The sequence below is a fragment of the Erpetoichthys calabaricus genome, chromosome 2 (genome assembly GCF_900747795.2).
Source record: "Erpetoichthys calabaricus chromosome 2, fErpCal1.3, whole genome shotgun sequence".
Classification (NCBI taxonomy): Eukaryota; Metazoa; Chordata; class Cladistia; order Polypteriformes; family Polypteridae; genus Erpetoichthys; species Erpetoichthys calabaricus.
This window is the reverse complement of record NC_041395.2, coordinates 89,848,502-89,874,126: the sequence shown is the minus strand read 5'-3', so window position 1 is coordinate 89,874,126 and position 25,625 is coordinate 89,848,502. Positions and strand designations below refer to the sequence as shown.

Sequence of the window (25,625 nt, the reverse complement as noted above, 5' to 3'; positions counted from 1 at the left end):
AAGGTTGGAAAAAGGAAGTGAACCCTAAGCTAATGACTTTTAAAAAGCTCATTGCAGTCAGAATTTAGCACACCTGGAGTCCATTTAATGAAACGAGTTCAGAGGTGTGGCCTAGAATGACTCTAATTGATCAAAAACACTATAAAGTTTGAGTCTGAGATTTTGACAAGAAGCATATCCAGATGGGAATCATGCCTCACACAAAAGAGCTGTCTGAAGAGCTACGATCGAGAATTGTTCATCTACATAAGGCTGGAAAGGGTTACAAAGTCATCTCAAAGATTTTAGATATTCATCAGTCTGCTGTTACGCAAGTTGTCTATAAATGGAGGCAATTTGGTATTGTGGCTACTCTGCCTAGAAGTGGGTGCCCTTGCCAAGATGACCCCAAGAGCACAACACAAAGTCAGCAATGAGGTAAAGAAGAACCCTAGAGTGACAGCAAAGGACTTGAAGAAGTCATTAGAACTGGCTAACATCTCTGTTCTTGAGTCAATTATACGCAAAAAATTGAACAAGAAAGGAGTCCATGGCAGGACACCAAGAAGGAAGCCACTGCTATCAAAAAAACATTGCTGAACACCTGAAGTTTGCAAAAGAGCACTTGGACACTCCACAATGGTACTGGGATGTTTTGTGGAGTGATGAAACCAAAATTGAATTATTTGGGAGGAACAAGCAGAACTTCATTTGGCGTAAAAAGGGCACTGCATAGCAACATCAAAACATCATCCCTACAGTAAAGCATGGTGGAGGGAACATCATGATTTGGGCCTGATTTGCTGCATCAGGGCCTGGACAGCTTGCTATCATTTAGGGGAAAATTAATTCACAAGTTTATCAACAAATTCTCCAAGATAATGTGAGGGTGTCTGTCCGTCAACTTAAGCTCAGAAGAGCCTGGGTGATGCAACAGGACAAAGACCCCAAACATCGCAGCAAATCCACAGCACAGTGGCTTCAGAAGAACAAACTCGGCCTTTTGGAGTGGCCTAGTCAGAGCCCAGATCTCAATCCTATTGAGATGCTGTGGAATGACTTGAAGCCATACACAGAAGACAACCAAAGAATATGGAAGAGTTAAGGCAGTACTGCAGGGAAGAATGGGCTAAAATTCCCCCCGCACAATGTACAGGTCTGATCTGCAGTTACAGGAAGCGCCTGGTTGAGGTCATTGCTGCCAAAGGAGGGTCAACCAGTTATTAAATCCCAAGGTTCACTTACTTTTTCCACTACCACTGTGAACGTTGAATGCGTTTATAAAATAAAGACATGAAAGAGTAGAATTTTTTGTGTGCCACTGGCTTAAGCTCATTGTGTATATCAGTACCTGTGACTTAGATGAAGATCAGATCACTTTTTATGACCAATTCATGCAGTAAACCAGATAATTCCAAAGGGTTCACATACTTTTTACTTTGACTGTATATTTCACATGATGGCGTATCACAAGTAATTTAAACTACATTCATATAGTATACCTTTGATGTGCATTTATTATACATAAAACCTTTTATCAACAAATTTTGTAAGAAACAGTTCATCTGGTGAAAGTAAGAAATGAGCATAGATTGATGAATACATTTTGAATATTTAAACTTTCACTGCTTTGCCAAAGCTTTTGTTGTTGACACAAACAATTGTGTCCTGAACAAAAAAAGTCAAGTCAGTTGCTGCTTACAGGGATAATCTGTTTTATTTAATCCATCCATCATTTATTAAACTCACCTAATCCATTTCAAGTTTGGGGGGGGGGGGGGCAAGGACAGTAGTCTGTCCCAGTTGAAAGGCAAGAACCAACTGGATGGCTGTAGTAATTCTTGTCTCAAAATTCTTAATTTTCCTATTATCATTTCATGATTTCTCATGCATCTGCTTTGTAGTTGAAGTCAACTTTAAAGTATAATCTGCAGAGGTACCTTTCCTTCCAATGTGCATGTTGGTGCACTCAGTATACAATTATGTGTAACAAGAATTAACATGGTTTCATATATTTACAATTGGTGAGCTGCAATATTGAAAATAACTAAGAAACCGATAAATAATAAATAGGTTGAAATTTAAGTAATTTTTTTATGGTCAAAATGATTGCAAGTAGAACAAATATACAGTAGAACCAATATAAGGGCTAGATTTAATGTTTGGACCTATTTATTGGAGATGTAGCAAATTTCAGGATTTTTATTTCTGTAAATATAAAAATACATTCAACAAATAAAATTTTACGTAACATAAAAATCTGGCCATGCTGTAAAGAGGGCAATGAATTATTGCCTATATTAGATATAAACAATAATTAACTTGTGCTATTGTAATTAAAAAAAAAATATTATTATACTAGTATTTTTGACACCTGTAAGTAGGAATCCTAATTTTGTTGTTATTTTATTTGAAATATTTCATATACAGCTGTGAAAAATTAATTTTTGTGTTAGGACATGTGGCCATTAGATGCTGAAGTAAGGTTGAGCCTATAGAAGGTATTTGGAATGTTTAGACTAATAAGTAGATCTGATTTATACACAACAGTATAATCAGAAAGGAACTGTTCTAGAATATGATCACAGAGTCAAGAAAGTCTCAGGAAATAATTTTAAAATTGACCGTAGATATGTGTTGAGGGGCTAACTTGGGCTGTATCTTTATAAGACTCTGTTAAACTCTCTCCTCTTATTACTCTGAGCAGCAGGGGCTTGTAAGTTGGATTTTCTGAAATCTTAGTGATACAAAAATGAGGCAGAAAGGGCAGAACAATAATTTTGCAAAGCTTTGCTGAGTAAGAGTGCCTTGTTGTGTAGTTAAATTATCCTTTATTCCCTTAAAATACTGTTGCTGTTTTATCCTCTTGTTCACATTCTGTAGCCATACTAGCTTTAAGTGTACAATATTTGCAGTACAGTACATACAATTAAAATGAGTCCTGTGACTCCAGACTACTGTCAACAGAAAGCTGTTTTCTCCTTTTAGATGCATTGCCAGTACCAGGGGAAGGTAAGAGGCATTCCTGGCTCTCGTGTTGCAGTCAGCATTTGCTCTGGACTCAGGTGAGTGCCATTGAGTTGTGACTGTTCCTAGCCAAAGTGCAGTTGTCATGGTTTCTTCTGACATTTTCAATAATTTCAAAAACTGCTTATGAATTAAGAAAAACATTCATAAATGCAATTTACAGCATTTTATTTGTTTACTATTACGTTTGAATTTAGGTGTCTGTAAAATTAATAGATATGTTGGTTGTATTTTCACATTACATTGCAAAGGCTTGTGAATGACATGCCGGGCCATTACTGGCAGAGACTATAATTGTTTGCAGTAAATTAACTGAAGAAGGCCGTCCATTTAATTAAGGTGCACATTCATTCATCACTTCTTGATATCCATCCCTGAGTTGTGTTTATGTACAGTGTGGTTATTACAGATTTGCAGAATGTTGAATTTTGTTGATTTTTTTATACAATTTAATTTGATTCTTTAATATTTTATTTGGAAAAAGTATTTAAATTAACACTGCGGTGGGTTGGCACCCTGCCCAGGATTGTTTCCTGCCTTGTGCCCTGTGTTGGCTGGGATTGGCTCCAGCAGACCCCCGTGACCCTGTGTTCGGATTCAGCGGGTTGGAAAATGGATGGATGGATTTAAATTAACATTGCTGAACACAAACAAAACCTTACTGTTGTACATGGCAAAGTGTCTCAAGATGGTCTTACAAATGATAGTAATAGTTACATGTATTAATTCTCTATTCAAATGAACCAAGCAGAGGATCCTTTGGTGAGCATGCCTGTATTTATTTAAACTGCTTGCAGTTCTCTTTATACTTGCATTTGGTGATATACAGTACATTACATGTAAGTATATGTAATATTTTTTTATCATTGCTGTGAAATAGGATCACATTGACCTTTTTTACATTCCTTCCAAAAGTTTGGGTGCACTATTTGTGAACTCTTCCCTAAAGAACCTTCTGCCAGAAAATTTACAAGGTTATTGCCACAATTTGGAGGTCTATGATTGTAAATAACTTTCTTTGTAACCCATTGCTAAATATACATTAGCAGTTGAAATTAAAACCTTGAGATTTCTAGGAGAAAAAAGGCTTTTTCTTTGATTTTGGATGCTCCAAGAATTTCAGTACATAATATGCAACTGCCAACATAATAAGTCATACTAGCCTGTTAGCTGTTCATCAGAACTTAATGCTTACCATCACTTACTCATTGCTCTTCACAGTAGTGTCCTTTCTGAAAGTGAAAATCTTAAAAAGTGACAGCTAAGCATGTAAAACACATTAGAACTCTAAATGCATAGATTAGATAGATGTAGTGCATTCTCTTAGAAATTATATGTCAAATTGTAAAAACAGTCTTTGATCAAAATTAGATTTTCATGAGATTTTATCTGCAAAATGACTATGATTGGTGTTTTGCTTTTCTCAGGGGTATGATATCTCTTGCTGCTAACCTAACCTACGAGGTAACATCAGGCAAAGAAGGAATTCATTATGTCAGAAGAACCCAAGATGTAGAAAACCACCATGGCAAATGTGTAGTTATTCAGCCACCAAAGATTCACCGTACTCACACTTTAACGCTGCTCAGTGAAAAAGCAGAGCATCTTCTGAGAGTAAGCAGTGCTTTGGGTATTGTATAATGAAGTGAAATCTGAAGTAACACAAAAAATCATAGTTGGAAATAATGATGATGTATAAGTCACAAAAAATTTATTTATTGTTTCTCTGTAGAGAAAAAGAGATGTTCTCTCAGAAACAAAATATATTGAACTGGCACTAGTGGTGGACAACTCATTGGTAAGTTGGGAATCTTGTGGTGATTGCTTATATGGTGATTGTTTATGGAAAATCCTTCAGGAAGGAGGGGTTGTTTCTAAATCTGTTATTTAATTTAAGTTTCAGAGATATAACAGCAGTATGAAGACTGTGAAAAACAGAATGATGGATTTGGCTAACCAAGTTGACTATGTAAGTCAAGAACTCCAGAAGCCTTAGGAATGTTTCAGACAATAATCTTTCATTTGGATGATATTGATGCGTTTTTGTAAATACTGCATATTTTACTTTGGGGTTTGTGCAATAGTTATCACTGCTACCTCACAACAATAGATTACTGCATTCAGTTTCTGTCCTGGTAATAGCCTATAAGGAGTTTTCATATTTTCCCTGTTTTGTCTTGTTAGAGTAATATATTACTCTAGTTTTCCCTTTTGTATTATTAATATGTAGTCTTTCTCAGAATGCCTCTAATCTCACAGACTTACCACTGTTTATAAGGTATTGTCCCATATAACTTCTCCCCACCTTCCCTCCTACATCTATAACCTCAGGCAGTTAGGTGTAGTAAAAGACAAGTAGAAGTTAAGTTACAATTTAAACAATGTATTATTGGTAATATTCATAAATAATAACAATATGCAAAGTACATTTGAATATTGGCAACCATACAACCTGATAAATGGTGATGTGTAGTTTCAGGCGGCACACAGACTTGTTAGTTACTTAAAATGTCTCTACAGTAGTTAAGGCATCACTTGTGGTTAGCTTTCTTCAGAACAGGCCGCAGGCCTGTCTCAATATGGTTGCCAAGCTGTGCTCCTCATTATGTTGTCCTTTTCAGTTCATGCATCAGTTTGGTAAGAGAGAGTGAGTGAGGGAGTGAGTGAATTTATAGATTTTCTGTTCAACCCTTAGAGCCAATAGGATGTCATGATACTTAAAGGCTTCTGATACAAGCCAGTCCCAAACAGCCATATTTTAGACCAATAGGGGAATAGAACACCCTCACACCTGCCACCCCCCAAAACCATATGTTAAGGTAATGCTTGGCAGTTAGGCAGCCTGGCTTTCCTGCGGGGGGTTGACTGAGAGACTTTAGCAGAGAAACACTTGCCAAGCTGGTTTGAGGCACTCCCCCCCCCCCCCAACCCTATCATAAAATTCAAAGAGACTCAGTCATAAAAGGAGAAAAAGGGGTTCTTAAACCATCAAACCATTATTGTTATTATCAATAATGTAACACTAATATTACATTGCTTTGCCTAAGTTACAAATAAAGACATACAAAATATTTATCAAGTTATATGCAAAATATCATATCACAACACTCCCTGTGTTTGCTTTTTTAAGAGTACTGTAGTTTTCCTTCCACGTCCCATAAATGTGGAGCTTAAACTGACTGGAGACTGTTTATGTGTGCGTTCTTATACCCAAATAATGCTCCTTTCAGTCATGATTTCTACCTTTTGCCTTATGGAAAGAAACAGGATTCCCTAAAGAAACAGTTAACTGGGATCTGATCCCAGAATTCTAAAGCTGTGGTGACACAGCCACAGAGGAAGCTCTCTGTCATTAGCTCCTGGTACATTTCTCTCAGCCAACAATGAAAAATTGGTAACCCTTCCTCGAAAAACAGCATAGCCATTTGAATTGATTTTTAAGAAATTTGATTTTTGTTTTTTGTTTTCATAAGATATTAGTCTGAAGTTGACATTCTTTTACGTTTATGAGCCATGGACATGTCTAGTCTAGTAAGGCTACCACCACCACTACTACTACTAGTAGTAGTACTAAAGGAAGATGAAAGTGTTTCTTAAGCAATATCTATTTTCTTAGGAGAAGCAGAGCTTATCACAAAGTGTGGTATTGAATAAGGAATGCTTTTTTTGCTTTTTAACACTCTACTTTTTATTGCTGTTACTCAGTTTTTTCGGCCTCTGAATGTGCGCATTGCTCTGGTGGGAATTGAAATCTGGAGTATCAAAAACGAGATTACCATTGACAAAAACCCCAATAAAACTTTGAATCGCTTCCTGGATTGGAGAAGACAAATTTTGCTGCCACGGCTGGAACATGATAATGCCCAGCTTATTACGTAAGTAAACCTTTCTTAACAATTTAACTGTTGTTACAATTTAACTCTTTTCTTTTAAAATTCTTGCAAAAGATGCTAGGAAATTAGAACTGATCATCATCACCTAAGAGGGTCCTATGAAGTGCCCAAGACACTGTATTATTTACTGGTTCACACTATTATTCTATTGAAGCTGCATAATCTTTAATCACTCTATAATGTTAAAGTAAGCAATATCATTTAGGAGAATATTATGTTATTGAATATATTTTAAGATTATTCTATTAGTTTAAACCTTCTTATTGGATGATAGTGTGTTTCTAAAGATTGAAACATTTATAACATGGGCATCATTACCCAATCCTGGTCATGCTTAGAAATAAAAGCATAAACCGCCATGAAGTACAAAAAATATTAGAAGTAGTTAAGAGGGTTAACTTTAAACTACGAGGTTGCTGGCTTATTCACCATTCAGTCTATAAGTAAGCATGAGCTAATCACTTCACCCGTCAGCTCTTCCATTGTCTTGTGTAAAACTAAATTCTTTCAATAAAGCTGAATAATGTGACACACTGATTTGTGCCACCCTAAAACAGACCAAAGAGTGTCAAGCAGTCAAAACCTTATCAACAAACTCAAATTATTAAGCATGGGGTCACACAAAGAGTTTAATATGAACCCATTAATTAACAGAAAATCCTGCTTGCTCAGTGGATTCACTAACCCAATAGTTCCCACAAAATGGCTGTGTCATGGTCTTCTTTATGTTGGAGATCATAACACAGTTTTGCAACAGTTGAGACACCAGAACCTCTAGACATTGATTATCCTAAGTAGTTAAATATAAGACATTTAAGAAAGTAATAGAAGCCCTTTAAGTCCATCATAATGTTCCAACATTAGTACTGCTTTATTAGTTGTTGTTAACCAATCATGAACACAGTACCTGAAAGAAAATTCAGATCTGTTTGGTGAAAGCTTCTCAACTCCAAAACCAATAAATCACATCTGTTTATCATAGCAGAGCAAGCACTGCTGACCAAATTGTAGTCTTATCTGTAGCACTGATTTTCATTGTGAGCTCATTTCTATATCTTATAATTGTCATTCTGGTGCTTCTCTGAAGTCCACATAGTAACTTTTAGTTTATTGTATTACTAATTTTCATTTAAAGTATCGAAAATTTCATTTTGGTCCACTTACCTTAATTTTCTCAATATTACACTTTCACATTTGTTTGATATTTTAATAGTCCAGTCTGTTTAGTGATGGAGTTAGCACTGTGGCCCTTTATTAATATTTTCATTCTGGTTCTTCTGATTTACCCTAAACTTTTTGAAAGATTTGAATATCTAGATTTGCCTGAAAAATAAATTCATATCTTTACTTGTTGTTCGTCTTTTTGAAATTTTAAAATTTCAAAAGCAACTAGCTTAAAACTGGCTTATTTTTTGATCTAAGTGACACAATGAATCAGAAAGAAAACTGCATAATCTCTGATATCCCTTTACAGAGCTGGCACTTTTGAAGGCGCCACATTAGGCACAACCTTTCAGTCCTCTATGTGCTCCATTGATCATTCGGGAGGTATCAATGTGGTAAGTAACATCTTCAATATATTCTTTCTTTCTATTTATAAACCATGTAGTTTAAGTAACAAAGATTAGTTAAAAGTGACAAAGTATTTCACAATGTCCATCAGAAAAGGACAGGCTACAAGGATATTTAAGCAAAGGAGGAAGTTTTTAGGAACAGCTTTTAAGACAAATCCATATGAAACACTCAGTAACATTTACATTTGTAGTTTTGAAGCCTTCTCTTCTTAACAGTTGGAAAAATACAAAAATAGTTGGTTCACACAATTTAGAACATCCCTAGACAGAGTGAAGGAGAATTAAAATGTTGTGGAGGGACATACAGAGAGAACAGAAAATTGAGATGGTGTGGAGCAAAGCTGTGCTTTGATCATAAGATCAGAGCTAGAGGGTTAAACTGAATTATGGCTGAAACATGAAACTAGTGTAGTTACTGAAGCAGAGAAGTGTTGTTTGTTTAGTAAGGAAAATGGTACATCAGTCAACTAGCATGTCTTGGGACATATTTTAGTGGTCAGGTAACAGTAGTTGGGACCCTTGCCCAGAGCTTTACAGTTTTCATTCATAGTGAGTGGCAGATGAGTGAAACAGATACCGAGGAAGGGTTGGAACTTTTGTGTTTTCATAAAAAGAAGTTTCAAGACTGAATCAATGAAGAAATGTGATCCTTGGAAGGAATTAGAAGAATGTAAGAAGAATGGCTAAGAATGTAACATTATGAAGTACAATTCTTAGAGAAAGATCTTTGGAGGCAGAAGAATGAATAAGGCACAAGATACTTTGAGAAGTGTAGTTTAAGATGATACTTGTCTTTCCACCATCTTATCACAGAACACTATCTGGAGATTATGGCTCCTATTGAGGTGTTGGACAAATAAATGGAAGGAAAATCTAGTCATCATCTGAAATGAGGTTAAAGAGAAGCCATGAGAAGTTCTGAGTGCCTACAGAATAAATATAAAGAAAAGTCCCAGTACCCATACACTGCTTGGCCTGAGGCACTCCATTTAAGTATTTTTTATGTTTAACCTTGCAGCTATGATTTGTCTTGTACATTAAACTTTAAACGTTTTAAACTGATAGCTTTTCCAGCTATTAAGTAATACAGCTTTAGCAATTCTTTTACAATTTTTAATGTATTTTACCAATTGTAAAATATACCAAATCAAAATTTGTTGAATTGTGCTTTACTGAACAATTGCTGTTGAAAAGGACAGAAGTATGAGATGTAGTTGTATCAGATTTGGTAGGACTGACTTTTTATAAGATTAGACTGAATAACCGTATGAAATGATTTCTTTCGACAGTGTTACATTTTTAAATAGTTGACAATAAAATAGAGTTGTTTTTTTTTTGCTCTTTGTGATTAGTCATTCTTCGTGTCATTCCAGGACCACTTAGTTAGTGTGCTGGGGATATCTTCAACAGTGGCCCATAACCTGGGGCATAATCTAGGCTTCAACCATGACAGCAAGGAGCGAAAGTGCCAGTGCGATATTGAGCCAAGACTAGGGGGCTGCATCATGGAGCCATTAACAGGGTAAGATGAAAATGACAGTATGTTACTGAAAACACATAAAACGTTTGTGCACTAATGAAATGACTCTTAAATATTTGTTTAGATTCTTGCCAGGCCAGACATTCTCCAGGTGCAGCATCCAGGATCTTTCTACAAGCTTGCAGAATGGTGGAGGGATGTGTCTCTTTAATGTGCCTGCTCCACAGAGGCTATCAGGATGGCCACGTTGTGGAAACTTATATGTTGAGAAGGGCGAAGATTGTGACTGTGGGCTCCTGGATGTACGTATGTTTTGATTTGTTTCTGATGTATTTGATATATGGTCTTGCCATGGTTAAAGATTTTTGTCATGTGTACATAGCACAAAAATTGTTAATTGTACATGTTCTTAGAATAGGGGGAATAGTACAATTGAAGCAAAAGACAATAAAAGTATTTTCTATTATAGAAGAGTCCCCATCATCTTAAAAATACGTGCTAGATAAAGTGTGTATTCCTTTATTACTTTAAATTTTTAGAATAAACTTGACAATAATTACATTATATTTTTCCAGTTTCTTAACAGCAGAGATTATTTCGTATAAATTAATGCCTCTATAAAATGTAGCATGAAACTTAAGCATCCTGATTCATTTTGTATAGTAGAACATAAGACTTTGCTGTAAAGTTGAAGGTTAGAGGTTGGGGGCATACGTACTGTATAATAATAGTATTGCTCTGTTAACAATTAGGTCCACTATTGTAGTTTTTGCTTATGGTAAAGTATTGAAGTAAAAAATAATATTACAAAACTAACACGATTTGCATAGTGAAAAAAACCACTCTAACTACATAATCAACTAGATTCTTTTTCGCGCGCTTTATGATTTTTGCCTCTGTGCATCAGCAATATTAACAGTTTTCAGCTAACTAAACACTATCAAGAACATTTGTGAAAAATTAAAATGTTATAAAATGAAAAACCTAAACCTTTCATTTATTGGACTAGGGGGCTTTGCCCCCTGCTCGCTTCGCTCACCAACCATCCCTCCCCCGTCTCTGCCGCTCACGTTGTGAAGAGGGGGGCTGAACGCACTTCAAGGAGATGTGGTCATTCCTCTGACACACCCTCTTAACAGATATAGTCTTTTTTTTTTTTTTTTACCTCCACTTTGCTTGATCAGCTGCTGGCTTGCTGCTGCTGCCCTTGCAGCGTGATCTGCATCTTGCGTGGCGCACTTTTGTCATATCACCTATGTCCATATATTCAATCTCTTTTTTCGCTTTTACCTTTTCATCAATATCGCATTGAATTTTGATTCCGTGTTTGGAATTACATCGTGCCAACGCAACGTATAACTGCCCATGAGTGAATATCGTTTCTTTCTCTCTACAAGAAATGTGTCTGACAATAGCATTCACACAAATAAGAAATTATTTCTCTCGTGGGATTTCACTTTCACCAAATCACAAATCTTTTAATTCTTGCAGATACGCCTCCTCATTGAGAAGAAACACTACTTTTTTTTCCCTGATGGCAACACGAATTAGATGATCTACAATTCTCCGACTTAAAGTTTAAATCTGAACAGTATATATTCGATCTCTTTTCGCTGTTCCGTTATTTCACCGAGTAATAATTTCCATTTGTTTGTGCTAATGCGATCTTTACTATCCTTTTTTTGAGACTTTTGAATTTTTGTACTTCCATTATCTCTAACCTGCTGTACATGTGTACCGCGCCAACATTTTTGAATTTTTTACGACGTTCTACTTTGTCATCTACTCTTTGTTTTATTTCCGGCTCCGGGTGTGGTTAAATCTCTTGGCAAAAAGACTCGTCTCGCGGGACATGAAAGTGTCTCTGTGAGAAAATCATGTCTTGTCCCCTTCCAACCTTCCAAGATTTTTTTAATAATAGAGAGATATAAAAGCCCATAATTAGTGCAAAATACATTTTACAGCAATAACTGATGAGTGTTTAAGTGGAAAGCAACTAAAGCTAAGAAGAGCATGCAGTAGTTAAAAAAAAAAAAAAAATCAATCTCCTAGCATTCTTAACGTTTTGCCATTAATTCCACATTATTTTCTTCAGAATATTTTATATAAAATGAGTGGCTTTGTTTTTCTCATCATAATAAGCAAAATGAAGTAAACAGGATATTTTTCAAAAGGATTATTTTTTTTCTGTTTCAGGTGAAAGTGCCTTTATGTTCCATAAAAATACAAAAATATATTTAAATAGATTCTAGGTTACATCAGTGTTAGCATAAATCAGTTTGCACCATCTACTAATTTCTATGTTGTATCCTGATTTGCACTGTTGGCTAATGTGATTTAGAAAATATAGCTGTAATGAAGGAAATTTATGAAATTAATGAGAATTTTAATGTAAAAATTGCTACATGTTACCCAAGTCTACTTTTAATTGGCTTTGTTATGAAGCAGCATAAATGCCTCTACTCTTGAAAGCTTTCTTGGAATTGTTTTCTGTGAGATCTGTTAGTACATCAGTTATTGCTTTTTGGTCTTTTATCAGTTATTTGAAAACAGCATCCTGTTAGATCATACCTTAACTTAATAAAGAGAACTGACCTAGTGAGCCCTGGAATGTATTTTAAAACCACAAACTCAGTTACACACAGTGCATAGTGAATCTGTACATTGTCATGATGGACTTTCCAAATTTGGTTGCTGCAGTGTCAGAGAGAACAGAAGAAAACATTTTTTTAAATATGTTCATATTGTATAATTATATGCAAATAACATTTCATAACTCAGTAGAAATGTGATGTCTTGTACAACCCTAAGCTAGAAAAAACATTCTTTGCAAAGAATGGTTCAAGATTTTTTTTTTAAGAATTTGCTATTTTAGAATAAGCATGCATGGACTCTACTGAATCATTTCTGTTGCCTTAATATATGCAAAGAACTACACTGGTCTAAGCTCTCATTTCATATGCAGTAGCTCTCTGAATCAGTATTGGAGAGAGATCGAGTGTACAGTGTGATGGAATTTTTTGGAACACAGAGTCTGTCTTACTGTATGTAATGGAAAAAAAATCCTCTGACAGTCAGGTGTTTTACAGGTAACAGATGGATATCTAACCCAATGCAGGAGTCTCACATAAGTGTTTGAGACCACTACATATACCCGTCAGAACATAAGAGTTCTGTTCTTACGTTAACAAATAGGATGTATTTGCCTGTTGACTCCCACTACAACTCTCATCAAGTTACATTTTTAGTAAGATTTATACTTTGAGTGCCAGTTATCACAGTGTGACATACCTGTACCCTTGTAACCAGCAAAACATAATTCAATCTTAGAATACGATGTTCATAAACTGTATACTGTAGGTACCATTTCTTAATATGAATATTGTACAAGTCCAATTAGCACATAATATCAAATTAATACTTTGAGTGCCATTTATCACAATGCCACGTAACTGTAGTCCTGTCTTTTTAACACCCCACCAAAAAACCTCATTTCACAATTTCATGTATTTTTTTTAATAATGCTGTGACCAAGGGTATTTAAAAATTTAATTTGCCAGCAGGTCTTCTGAAACAACTGTGACTGTGAGAGTGCAACACAATGAAATGCAAAAAGTCATTTTATTGTTACACCCTGTGAGGAGTTGGCTTGGTAGTAGTTATTACTACCTCATAACTCCAACATCCTGAATTTGAAATCTACAGGGTAGCTCATATTTATGTATATGCCATTTCACAGGCTGTAGCATTTAAACTACTGTGCGAAAAGTATCGAAAATGGCATAACTGTGTAGCCTGAGAATTGGAGTAACAATGTGCTGGACTGGGCAACCCCCACTGTATTCGAATATAGGATGGTGGCAAATCTATTGTCACTAGAGTAGGATACCAGTACAGATGTGCTAAGCTGCCTGTGACAACGTTGCTCTTCGTCTTCAGGCGTATATTGATCTGCATGGCGCATTGGTGGATCATGCCATGGAGAACATGTTCCATTATGTTACTTGAAAATAACATTGGTAGTTTCCTGATAATAATGCCTTTTCAATCATATACTTAAATGTGGGCCATCCTGTAGATTGCATGCTTTCCCCATATCTGCATGGGTATTACAATGTTCCTCACATCGATATGTATGTTAGAGTAACATGCATGGTCCCTGCAGCAGTATTCTGCTGCCCTATCCAGGGTTGGTTCCTGCCTTACATCCAGTACTATTGGGATAGGAACACTGTATCTGCAATCATCAACTGGAATAGAAGCAGGATTGTTCATTTTGACAGGCTGTTCCTAAAATTTATTCGTCTAAACAGAAAAAAAATTGTACACACAGGATGCAGATCTTTAAAAACATGGTGAAATTAATTTGACTTTCCAAAAATATTTCAGTACATTTTACTTTGTGTACAGGAGTGCAAGGACCCCTGCTGCAATGCCAGCACCTGCAAACTAGCATTTGGTGCAGAGTGTTCTTCTAATGGGGTCTGCTGTGAAAACTGCAAGGTTGGTGCCTCTCTTTTAGATCATTGTTCTGGTGTTTCTCCATAAAAATAAATTAGATGTTTTGTTACAGTATACTGTAATAATCAGATGTACAATGCTTTCTTCCTGCTTTTATTATATAAATTAGAATTATTATTAATGTATTAGAATTGTTAAAACATTCACTTATATTTAAGGGCTGGAGGCCAAATAATTTGACCGTAATGCTGTTTGAAGTTCTAGTCCATGTAGTAGATGCCATGCTCAAGCAAAACATTTAATTGGAAATGTCAGTGAGAAGAGGACAAAATGAAACGTGTTTGTTGCCTTCATGTTTGTTGATGGTAACAAGCAAAGTTATATCTAAGACTGTGCCCATTTGCTACAAATTTCAAAATAGATGTACATGTGTTATCTGATGTGAAGTGCAGACTGTGTGGACTTGTCAGCATCAATAGGTTTTGTATGTCATGTGCAGTCTGTACTGTATTTTCCATGGGGAGATCATGTTCTTTTATGACTTGTATAGTAGCCTGATGAAGTCTGAATGGTTCTACTCTATGACAACTGGAGTGACAGCTATTGTGCTATATTTTCTTCTCAGCTGCACACGATTTAGGAGCCATTAATAAATATGTAGTAATTACAAAAGGTTAATTTTGCAATTAACTTAATAACAAAGTCAGTCCTTTGGGAAATTGTTTACACTTCAGCCGAAAACTTGCTTTATATTTATACTGTGATCCTGGAAAGAAACATAGAACAGACATCTAATTTATCATTTGAACGCTATGACCCTATAATTTAATGGGCAGCTGGAACTAAAATAATAGATTGCATAGTGGTTTTGATATAAACACTTACAGAGTACATACCAGGATTTATAGTCAGATATCTTGGTGCTATGAAGTTTTGGCTTCTGTGTTATGCAAATGAATAACTTACAATTGCAATGATTCTCTCAAGTCTTTTATTAGCACATCCTTTACCGGATGCATACACACCAGAGACAGGTATTGTAGCCAAGCCTGTGATTGTGTTCTTTTAACTTTGTCATTTTCACAAAGGTAACAAAGTTTCAACTTAATGTACTATATGCTGTGAGCAAGAGTCATGAATTTTGTTCATTTTTCTTGTGTTCTCAAGCAGCTTGGTTACTGCCAAAACCTGCTTACAGTTTCCTGTTTTATAATGTATCCTTCTATAAGTTCACATAGGGACCCTTCTATAACATAAATCAATAAATAAAAACAATTACCTTTTTATATGCCATTGACTTATATGACTTATATAAGTGCACTTTTGACATTATGAGCAACAATATATACTTTAATATTTAGATTTTTAGTTTGTAGATTTCATATTTTGTTATTTATATACATAAGGAGAAGTGGCATAACGGCAAGTACTGCAGCCTCATTGCTCCTAAACTCTAGGTTTGAATTCCAGGCCAGTGAATGCAGGGGGTTTTCAGCAGGTACTCTGGTTTATTCCCATATCCCAAAAATGAAAAGTTCTGATTGAGTGACAATAGTAAATTTATCCTGTTTGAATGTATGAGAGTTGGCAAGTGCAGTGTGAAGAACTAGTTATTTTTGTCCAGGATAGGATTCAGCCTTAGAGATGGTATACAGGGCCTGTAGTCTGTTTTTGAGTAAGCTAGTTTATTAATTGTTAATCAACAAAGATATAATTCTGTAGTAAATAACATGAACATTTTATCTATTGTCTTAAGTTTTTAATATTTGCGACAATAAATGCATCTGTTAAATTTTTTTTTGATTCTGGATAATGGAACAAAACCCATGGATAAAGTTTTATCATGTTTTTAAAGGCAGTGATTAAATATTTCAATATAATTCATTTGTTCTTGTCCCCTATCATTGGTCTTAGTGTGTGTCTCCCTCCTTTTGTCTCCTCTCGAACTATTTATATCTCTTTTTTTTCTTTTTTATATTCTACTTTGCTCACTTTATCCCCACAGTTTCGCTCTGCTGGCTCAGTATGCAGGGAGCACTTTGGTGAATGTGATCTACCAGAATACTGCAATGGATCATCTCCCTTATGCCCTGCTAATGTCTTCATTCAGAATGGGAACACTTGTCAGCAGGGAGAAGCTTTCTGCTACAATGGAATCTGCATTACAAATGAAATGCAGTGCCAGGTTCTCTGGGGACCTAGTAAGTTTCTTTTCAGTGTAGAATTTATGTTTGTCCGAGAGTTTTTGTTGTTTACACTTCCATCCATTTTTTCAATCCACAAGCTCCAAATGAGCATCACAGAAAGCCAGTGCCTGTCCCAGTAGTGCCAGGTATAAGGCTGAAACCAACCCTTGATGGTATGTCAGTTAATTGCAAAGTATGCTTAAGTACACATCCGTACTCATGGGGCCAGAGTAGAGTTACAACTAGCCTAACCAGCAGATCTTTAGGATACAGGAAGAAAACGCAACTGCTTGTGGAATAATCTTTATTGTCACAAAAATAACACGAATGCCCCACAGAAAAATGGACCATTTCAAAATTCAAACAGAGCAGTGAGGCAGCAATGCTAACAACTGTACCCCTTATATTTTTTGAAAAATTATTTTTGCACTAAAAGAATGCAAATCTGACTCTGTTTACTTATGTTTTTTTGTAGATGCCACTCGTGCTGATGACATTTGCTTCAGTTCTTTCAACAAACAGGGTGACAAATATGGCAATTGTGGCCAGCGTTCCGATGGCTCCTACATAGCCTGTGATGACCAGTGAGACAATTTTAAATTATGATAAAATTTACTGCACTTTGTGCTATCCGATTCTGCTTGTGTGTAGTCTCTGCTAAGCAAGTGCATTCTGGGATATTTTAGTCTGACATGCTAACTCTCTAACGGAGAATTAAATGTGTTTAGTATTGAGCAAAGCAAACCACATGAGGAACTAATGCAGTTCTTTAAAATGTTCAGTAATGCTGAGCCAGCTGATTTCTTTCAGTTAAATATAAAATGACATACTGTTAAGAGTTTAGGACTGTAAACGGAAGCTAGGAAACCAGGCAGCACTTCTTCACACAAGAGCAGATGGGTATTGCTCTCTTAATAGTGGTGCCGTAAATTAAGTGGAAATGATAGAGTGCTCCAGTATTGCTGAACATGGAAATACTTATAATTATACAACTGTGTGTTTGAAATGTTTGGCTTCATAATGGATACACACTTAATTAACTGTGTGTAGGTATTTAACATTATATTGATAATAATCATCTATCAGTTTTCCTTAACCTTCTCAGTGTCATGAGGATAACATTGTTGTTCCAATTTCAAATTCCTGTAAGATATTATTCTTCTACTTTAGTAATATCAGTAAATAATATATTCCTTTAATTTATTTTTGTTTTTATTAGTTCTATTAATTACATTATAATCAATAAGTCCTAAGTTAAGTCAGGCATACATTGCAACATTTTATTGTAGTCAATTTAAAAATTTAAATTGCATCTTTAAAATCAACAGAACTTGTTTAGCAATGGACAGAATCTGTGGATGTGTACTAGCAATGGACAAATGCTAGAAAACTGTCATTTACACTTTGATAATATTTTTATACTGTAATATTGTTTGATTTGCCCCAAATTTACAAAATGCACAACATAGCTAACACTTCCCAGTTAGTCCTAGTGATCCATTATCACTTTTTTCAGTATCATAAAAAAGACTTGTAACTTAATCACAGTTAATTGCACAATTAAAGTTTTTAATCAGAATTACTTGCCTTTTAATTGACATATTATGTAGTTTCAAGCAAATTAATATTTTTATATGAAGCAAAAATAACTTAGTGTAGTTTCTATTACCAAAGTTATATTAACTGTATTATTACGGTTAGTTTACTGATAGTTTTGAGTAACAGAAACAGCCAAATTAACAGTGAAACACTAATCAGTCAACAGCTCAAAGTATTTTTTTTTATATTGAGCCTCATCATAATGCAAATTAGTCTAGCACTTTGATTGGCCCTGTCAATAACACTGTCTTTAAAATTACATGATGATGAAAAAATAAGACGTAATTGATTTTCTAACTGTTTATTCAGCCATTTGCTTAATCTCACCAGTTTATTTAAACAGGTCAGTTAAGGGAATGCTTTTTTATTAAGATGCAGGAAATAAACATTCACAAGTGACATTAGTAGAGCCTGGAATTCTGAACATTTTGTACATTTTGTAGCTTTTTTAGTCAGGACTGTTTATTTGACCTCTTGTAGCTTCCACCACTGTAATGGATCCAAGTCAATGTCAGTTTGCTGTTAAAGTCAGTATTGTTCAACTGTTTTTGTAGTGGAAGAGCAAGACATGAGTGGCCAGGGCAGTAGGGAACAATTATTTGTTAAGGGTTGCTGCCATCTACAAAGACTAACCTGCATATCCAGAGCTGGGTCACTGGGTAGCTGGAGCCTATCCCAACAATCACTGTGTGCAAGGCAGAAACAATACCTGGACAGAGCACCAGTACAATGCAGGGTGAAAAAAAACACACACATATAAATACACATTAGGGCCTATTTACCAACACTAATTCACTTAACTTGCAAGTTTTTTTACTGTAGGAGGAAACAGGGCCAAACACCCACAAAAAATGGGGAGAATATGCAAACTCCACAAAGGAAACACTCAGGACACAAATCCTGATCTTTAATGCAAGGCAGCACCGTAAACTATATATATATACAAGTCTCTGAGCCTCCCTGTAGCGTCCCCTTGCGGCCCCCATGGTATCCAGCAGGGCTGTGAACGAAAACTCCAATATCCATGATGCCCTGCTGGAATTTGGGGCACCTCCATGCTGCCGGAAGAGCTCCAGCTAGCGGCGTGGGGGTATTGGCCGGGATGAACGTCCGGCCATATATCACAATATATATATATATATATATATATATATACTGTATGTATGTATATATATATATAGATATATAGATATATATATAGATATATATAGATATAGGTATAGAGGGAGTCTGTAGTGTCATAGCTTAAGATTATACTTGGTAGCCATCACATCACAATATGCGTGTAAATTATGAAAGGCAATTTGACTAAGTACAAGCTCTTAACCCCATGTTAATTAAACAAAATAAGAAAGTGAAATGCTAGGAAACTAATATAGGTAAAAGCAAAAGGGAAAACCCAAAAAAAAGTTGTGTTACGTTCATATACTGTATATACACAGCACTAAACTATGACAGTTTGTTAGTTGTTTGCTCATAAAGTGAAAGGGAAACAAAAAGCAACATTGACAAGTTCTTTGATTTAGACAAAACATCTTCTTTACCATACATTGGTTCACATGTAGCACACACACCTAGAGGACAATTGTCCTACATTTTTTTCATTTCTGAATGAATGCAGTCTGGCTGTTACTGGGCATGGAGTGAAGGGAATTACGGATGAAATACAAATTCTGGTTTTGCAAACATTAGCTGAAATGAGAATTTGCTGTAATTTCTTCAGTTTAGTTAACCTATTTAAAAGAGAAGTTGAACTCTTATATGAACTTAAAAAGATGAGTATTTTTAAAGCAGCGTGTCTCAGTCTGAGAATTCAGTCAATTGTGTTACGACTAACTGCTCCCCACCTTTTGGAAAGTGGACACCTTTAGCTTGTAAAGAAGCTGTCTCATCTCTTTGAGCAATAGAAGGAAACTTCGCTTGCTCTGCAGATGGAACAGTTTCTAACCTGCAATGACAAGCTTCTGTATGTGTGATTTTAAGTTTGCTCTATCCCAGCCCCGACATGTTCTGCTACTGGCCAATGGGTGCAGTTAGATTACATTACAGGGTAACCAGAATATAGAGCCAGAACAAAAGTTTAGAGAAGCATAATAGGTCTGAAATAAAAAGATGAGTCGACACAGGAGACCAAACCAACACATTAATAAAAATCGAAGTAAACAAAGCTATTGCAAAAAGGTCTGAACTGAGAAAAGGTTATCCTTCACAATATTTCTCTGTTTTGCCCACAAACCTGGACAATGAAGGCTCTGATCCGCCACAATAAGTAGGCACTTGGATATGACATAACAATGAGACACATATGAATTGAGCAAGTGATGAGATGTGCTGTACTACATTGTTATTGTAATGGAAATGAGTCATGGACGTTCCTAAAATACATAAAATGGCTACAGAATGCAGAAATAAACAGAAAGAGACAATGTGAACATTGTAAAAGTCTATAAAAATACTACATTAAATGGGAAATAAATGGGAAGAAATATGAAAAATATATGTAAAATCTCTGTTTAAACTGTTCAGTAGTATAACAATCATAACACAATGTGTCTGGACAACTAAAAATTGTATAATTTCTGATTCAAAATCTACCCGCTGACTGCATAATTCATAGAGTAGAATTTTCAAGGTTGTATGTCATGAGTGTGTGTTTGATGCCCTGACTGGTTACTTTGAAGCTGTGGTTTATTTTAATAATTTATTTTTGATAATTTAATGCTTTTAGACAGATATATACCACTGTATTTATCCCAAGGGAGGTATTTACTTTTTACAGAAGTTCAATAAATAAAAAATAAATATTGTAACAAAACAACAACCAACGCCAAGTACACATCAGAATTATTAAAAGAACGAAAAATTCTGACATGATAAAGGATAAAAAGATCAGTCACATTCAATTTTCCCTCTAATAGGTGGCCTGGTGCATGCAAATTTTTTTCATGTGAGCGACAAGTTCTAAAAACCAACAATTTTAGAGGACCAGTATTAGCAATACATTTAGCACCAAAACCATCACACATATGATTATTTACTATATTGCATATTTAGTGCTAAGTATCAAAACATTAACTGAAATGATATAACAAAGGCAGCACGGCGGCGCAGTGGTAGCACTGCTGCATCGGAGACCTGGGTTCGCTTCCTGGGTCCTCTCTGCATGGAGTTTGCATGTTCTCCTTGTGTCTGTGTGGGTTTCCTCCGGGTGCTCCAGTTTCCTCTCACAGTCCAAAGACATGCAGGTTAGTTGCATTGGCGATTCTAAATTGTCGCTAGTGTGTGCTTGGTGTGTGTGCCCTGCGGTGAGCTGGCGCCCTGCCCGGGATTTGTTCCTGCCTTGCGCCCTGTGCTGGCTGGGATTGGCTCCAGCAGATCCCCGTGACCCTGTGTTCGGATTCAGCGGGTTGGAAAATGGATGGATGGATGGATGGATATAACAAAGTTTCTTATACAGTAATCCCTCGCTATATCGCGCTTCGACTTTCGCGGCTTCACTCTATCGCGGATTTTATATGTAAGCATATTTAAATATATATCGCGGATTTTTTGCTGGTTCGTGGATTTCTGCGGACAATGGGTCTTTTAATTTCTGGTACATGCTTCCTCAGTTGGTTTGCCCAGTTGATTTCATACAAGGGACGCTATTGGCAGATGGCTGAGAAGCTACCCAACTTACTTTTCTCTCTCTCTCTCTCTTGCTCTGACATTCTCTGCTCCTGATGGAGGGGGTGTGAGCAGGGGGGCTGTTCGCACACCTAGCCGATAGGGACGCTCATCTAAAAATGCTGAAAGATTATCTTCACATTGCTCCCTTCTGTGCAGCTGCTTCGTGAAGCGACATGCTGCACAGTGCTTCGCATACTTAAAAGCTCGAAGGGCACGTATTGATTTTTGCTTGTTTGTTTTTCTCTGTGTCTATCTCTCTCTCTCTGACATCTCTGCTCCTGACGGAGGGGGTGTGAGCTGCTGCCTTCATTGCAACTGTTTTGTGCCGCAGTGCTTTACATACTTAAAAGCCAAACAGCCCTATTGATTTGTTTGCTTTTCTCTCTCTCTCTCTGACATTCTCTGCTCCTGACGTGCACTCCTTTGAAGAGGAAGATATGTTTGCATTCTTTTAATTGTGAGACGGAACTGTCATCTCTGTCTTGTCATGGAGCACAGTTTAAACTTTTGAAAAAGAGACAAATGTTTGTTTGCAGTGTTTGAATAAAGTTCCTGTCTCTCTACAACTTCCTGTGTTTCTGTGCAAATCTGTGACCCAAGCATGACAATATAAAAATAACCATATAAACATATGGTTTCTACTTCGCGGATTTTCACCTTTCACCTTTCGCGGGGGGTTCTGGAATGGAGGGATTACTGTAAATTATTTTCTACTCCAAATTACACTGAATATTCAGTTTCTCTTCTGACCTTTTTTGACGTCCATAAATTATAAACTCTATCAACATTAAGACTCTATCCAGAATTTTTTAAGAGTTTAATTCTCATGAAGATTTTGAATAATACCTGGCATCTAAATAATTTCTAGATTTTGTTTTTATATGTATTGTTCATTAGACTAAATCCTTTCTTCCCAGTCAGCACCTGGGGCCTGAAATGTGCCACAAATGTCCAAAATTGAAAAATAACTCTATGAAGTGATCCTGTTGTTTAGTAAATATAACCATATAAGAAAATGTCTTCACTTCTAATTTTTCCTTGATCAGTATTTTGTGCCTTATTTAGTGGTTTAAGTGCAATCATATCTACTTCTGCAGCCCTGACAAGTTCTTCAGATTTCACCTTCTTAACAGATGACCTGCAGAAAAGTGTGTAAATACTTGTTAGCAAAGTTTCAATGTTTTTCAAAGTATAAATGAGGCGCCAGTAATGGATCTTGACACACTTCTGCTGAGTAATTTGATTGGCTGAAAATATTTAATGTTAGTGTGCCAGGGAACACACAGTTTTAAATACATAATTTTATGTTTAATTTTTTGTTGTTCCGTCCAGAGGAAAAGGCGATTGCTGGGCATAGCTTGGCCTACCACCCCATAAAATGCTACTGGCAGTACAAATTTTGGTTATTTTACAGATCATGAGAAAAAAATTAAACAATCATTGTTTATTCGGGAGTCTGTTATCCAAAAAATAGTTCAAAACCACTCAAATGGCAATATACAGAAAAGCACATTTAAAATTTCCAAAATACACAAGTCAAAAACAGAATATGAAAACAGGTAAAACCAGAACTACAGTCAAAGGACTAAATAATAGAAGCACTAGGGCAAAGGGTGCATTAGGAATGTTGGCTGTTGCAAGGGCACAAAGTGTATAATATTGAAACATCGCATTTTCTCTGCCCCTACACTTGTATAACTGCTAATATTTAAGATTCCATAGCAACAGACATATAGGAGAAGCCAGGGAAAAATAAGATACAAAAGAAAGGGCCCAAGCCAATTCTTACCACCTATACGCTTTCACTATCACAAATTTCCTATTGCTCCAAAAATTCAGCTTTTTCTATAATAACTCAGAAGCCTTTTAAAAAAACAGCTTGCTAGCTTAAAAATGAAGAATCATTCACTAATTATTATAATTTATTTATGGACAAATGCTAAGTGTTGTAACTACAAAGTGCCTAATGACCATTTACCTATTAATGTGCAGGAGTAAATAAAAATTCAAGATCTATGGCAGGATAATTTCAGAACTCAAATGTTCTGCACTGATGGAATTGCAATTTAAAGATGACAGAAGGAAAAAAATGGGAGACTGAAATCAGCACATCAACTAAATGGTTTTAAATGAAATGTGATGTTATTTATTGCTTTAACCCCCAAAAGCTACATGCCTAGGTTCTACCACTGGCACATTATGCGTGTAGGAGGAAGTCTTTTTTTAACATCTGTAACTCTATAAGAATGTTTAAAGATAAAAGCACATAGTAAGCATGGTAGTAGAGCAAGACCAAAGGCCTGCAAAACTTTATTATCAATGAATAGCAGCAGAAAAGGAGAGGTAAAGTATTTTCATATTATGAGAAAGGAGACTAAGATAGATGATAACAGTGTTTAAAATAATGATGAGAGTAAAGTGGATGACAGCTGTTACTTTAAAATAATTCTTTAAAAAAATATCAAGTCTGTGTTACAAAATATGGATGCATGAGACATCTGTTGGAAGTAAGAGGGAAACTTTTATTACAAATCACATGAATACATAGGATTAAAAGTAAATTGTGAATTGTAAGTAACAATCTATGTTGGGAAGAACAGACTGTTCTTATCAAATCTTTTTAGATGTGATTGCATATAATGTGTATTGTAAGAAGAATGACCATCAGACATTGCGAAGGTTTGGGGCAGCCACCCCTATAATTTTTCCTGGCTGCAAAACTGTTGCAAAAACATTGACATGTTCACACAATCGAGTCCAAAACAGAACTGCCTTATTATCCACAAGATGGCAGCTTTAAAGGCCAGTACGGGAAGTGATGTCATCAGGACTGGAACCGGAAGTGACATCATTGGCTGCCCCAGAGCCGGGCGGGATTTCCCTAGAATGGTCTGTAAAAGACCAAGAGGGAGAATTAGTGCATTTCGCCACCCCCTGGTCTGGCGTGGAATTACATGTACTCAAGCCCTTCAGTTGTCTCCTAAACACACGTGAGTGACAGCATATAATGTGAAAAGTACCTGCTGTCATCATTATGTCTGGCTGTCCTTCCATCTTTCTCTTGCAGTTGACCAATTTTGTTTATATTTGCTACACTTATTCTTCATGAAAATTGGTTTGAAATTTTAAACTTTTTAAAAGTAATTTTAATACAGTGCACAGTGTGAAATTTTAAAATTGCAAAAAGCATTACAGAATTCTTTTCTGAAGCAGAAACACATTCTGTACAACTTCAATTATTGATTAGTGTACTGTTTCAAATTTCTCTTGAGATAGGTGTCTTCAACTTTCATATTTTGTATATTTTCATCATTTATTTGTTTGACTGTTGGCTGGAAAAGCAAAACAGTGAAACACCTGCAGAGCTCCGCAGAGCATTGCAACGGCTTATGCTTGATATGCTGGCTGTAGATGTGGCTTCTGCCATTTTGCAGAGCTTGTACAAACCTTAGTCACATTGGCTTACTTTTCCTGCTTCTTGAAATCATAGTGCATTCAATTACACAATGTTAATAACCATAAAGTATAAAATGGAAGCAATTTAACTTCTCTATAGAAGTGAACGAAATTGGAAACCAGCTCACTAGCCCTTAATCAGAGACACATAATTCATACAGTGAGAAAATATGTACTCAGGATTTCCATTATACTAAAATGATCTACATATCATAATGTTTCAATATTTCTCTGATACATTAATATATCAGTAGAACGCTACTCATCAAAGTCACATGCCACCAATTTTAGCTTGAGACCT

At 35.9% G+C, this 25,625-nt stretch overlaps 1 protein-coding gene across 5 annotated transcripts in view; it reads left to right on the top strand.

Moving 5' to 3' along the window:
- The window catches only part of adam15 (ADAM metallopeptidase domain 15), an 89,657-nt gene that overhangs the window by 29,944 nt on the left and 34,088 nt on the right, over window positions 1–25,625 (top strand). For all 5 annotated transcript variants that reach the window (XM_028794088.2, XM_028794089.2, XM_028794086.2 and 2 more), the window contains exons 5-15: window positions 2,968–3,044; window positions 4,434–4,620; window positions 4,739–4,804; window positions 4,904–4,975; window positions 6,712–6,881; window positions 8,374–8,458; window positions 9,847–9,995; window positions 10,078–10,255; window positions 14,364–14,456; window positions 16,420–16,615; window positions 17,076–17,184. In XM_028794088.2, coding sequence (XP_028649921.1) covers window positions 2,968–3,044; window positions 4,434–4,620; window positions 4,739–4,804; window positions 4,904–4,975; window positions 6,712–6,881; window positions 8,374–8,458; window positions 9,847–9,995; window positions 10,078–10,255; window positions 14,364–14,456; window positions 16,420–16,615; window positions 17,076–17,184 — 1,382 coding nt within the window. The remainder of the gene's footprint in view (window positions 1–2,967; window positions 3,045–4,433; window positions 4,621–4,738; window positions 4,805–4,903; window positions 4,976–6,711; window positions 6,882–8,373; window positions 8,459–9,846; window positions 9,996–10,077; window positions 10,256–14,363; window positions 14,457–16,419; window positions 16,616–17,075; window positions 17,185–25,625) is intronic.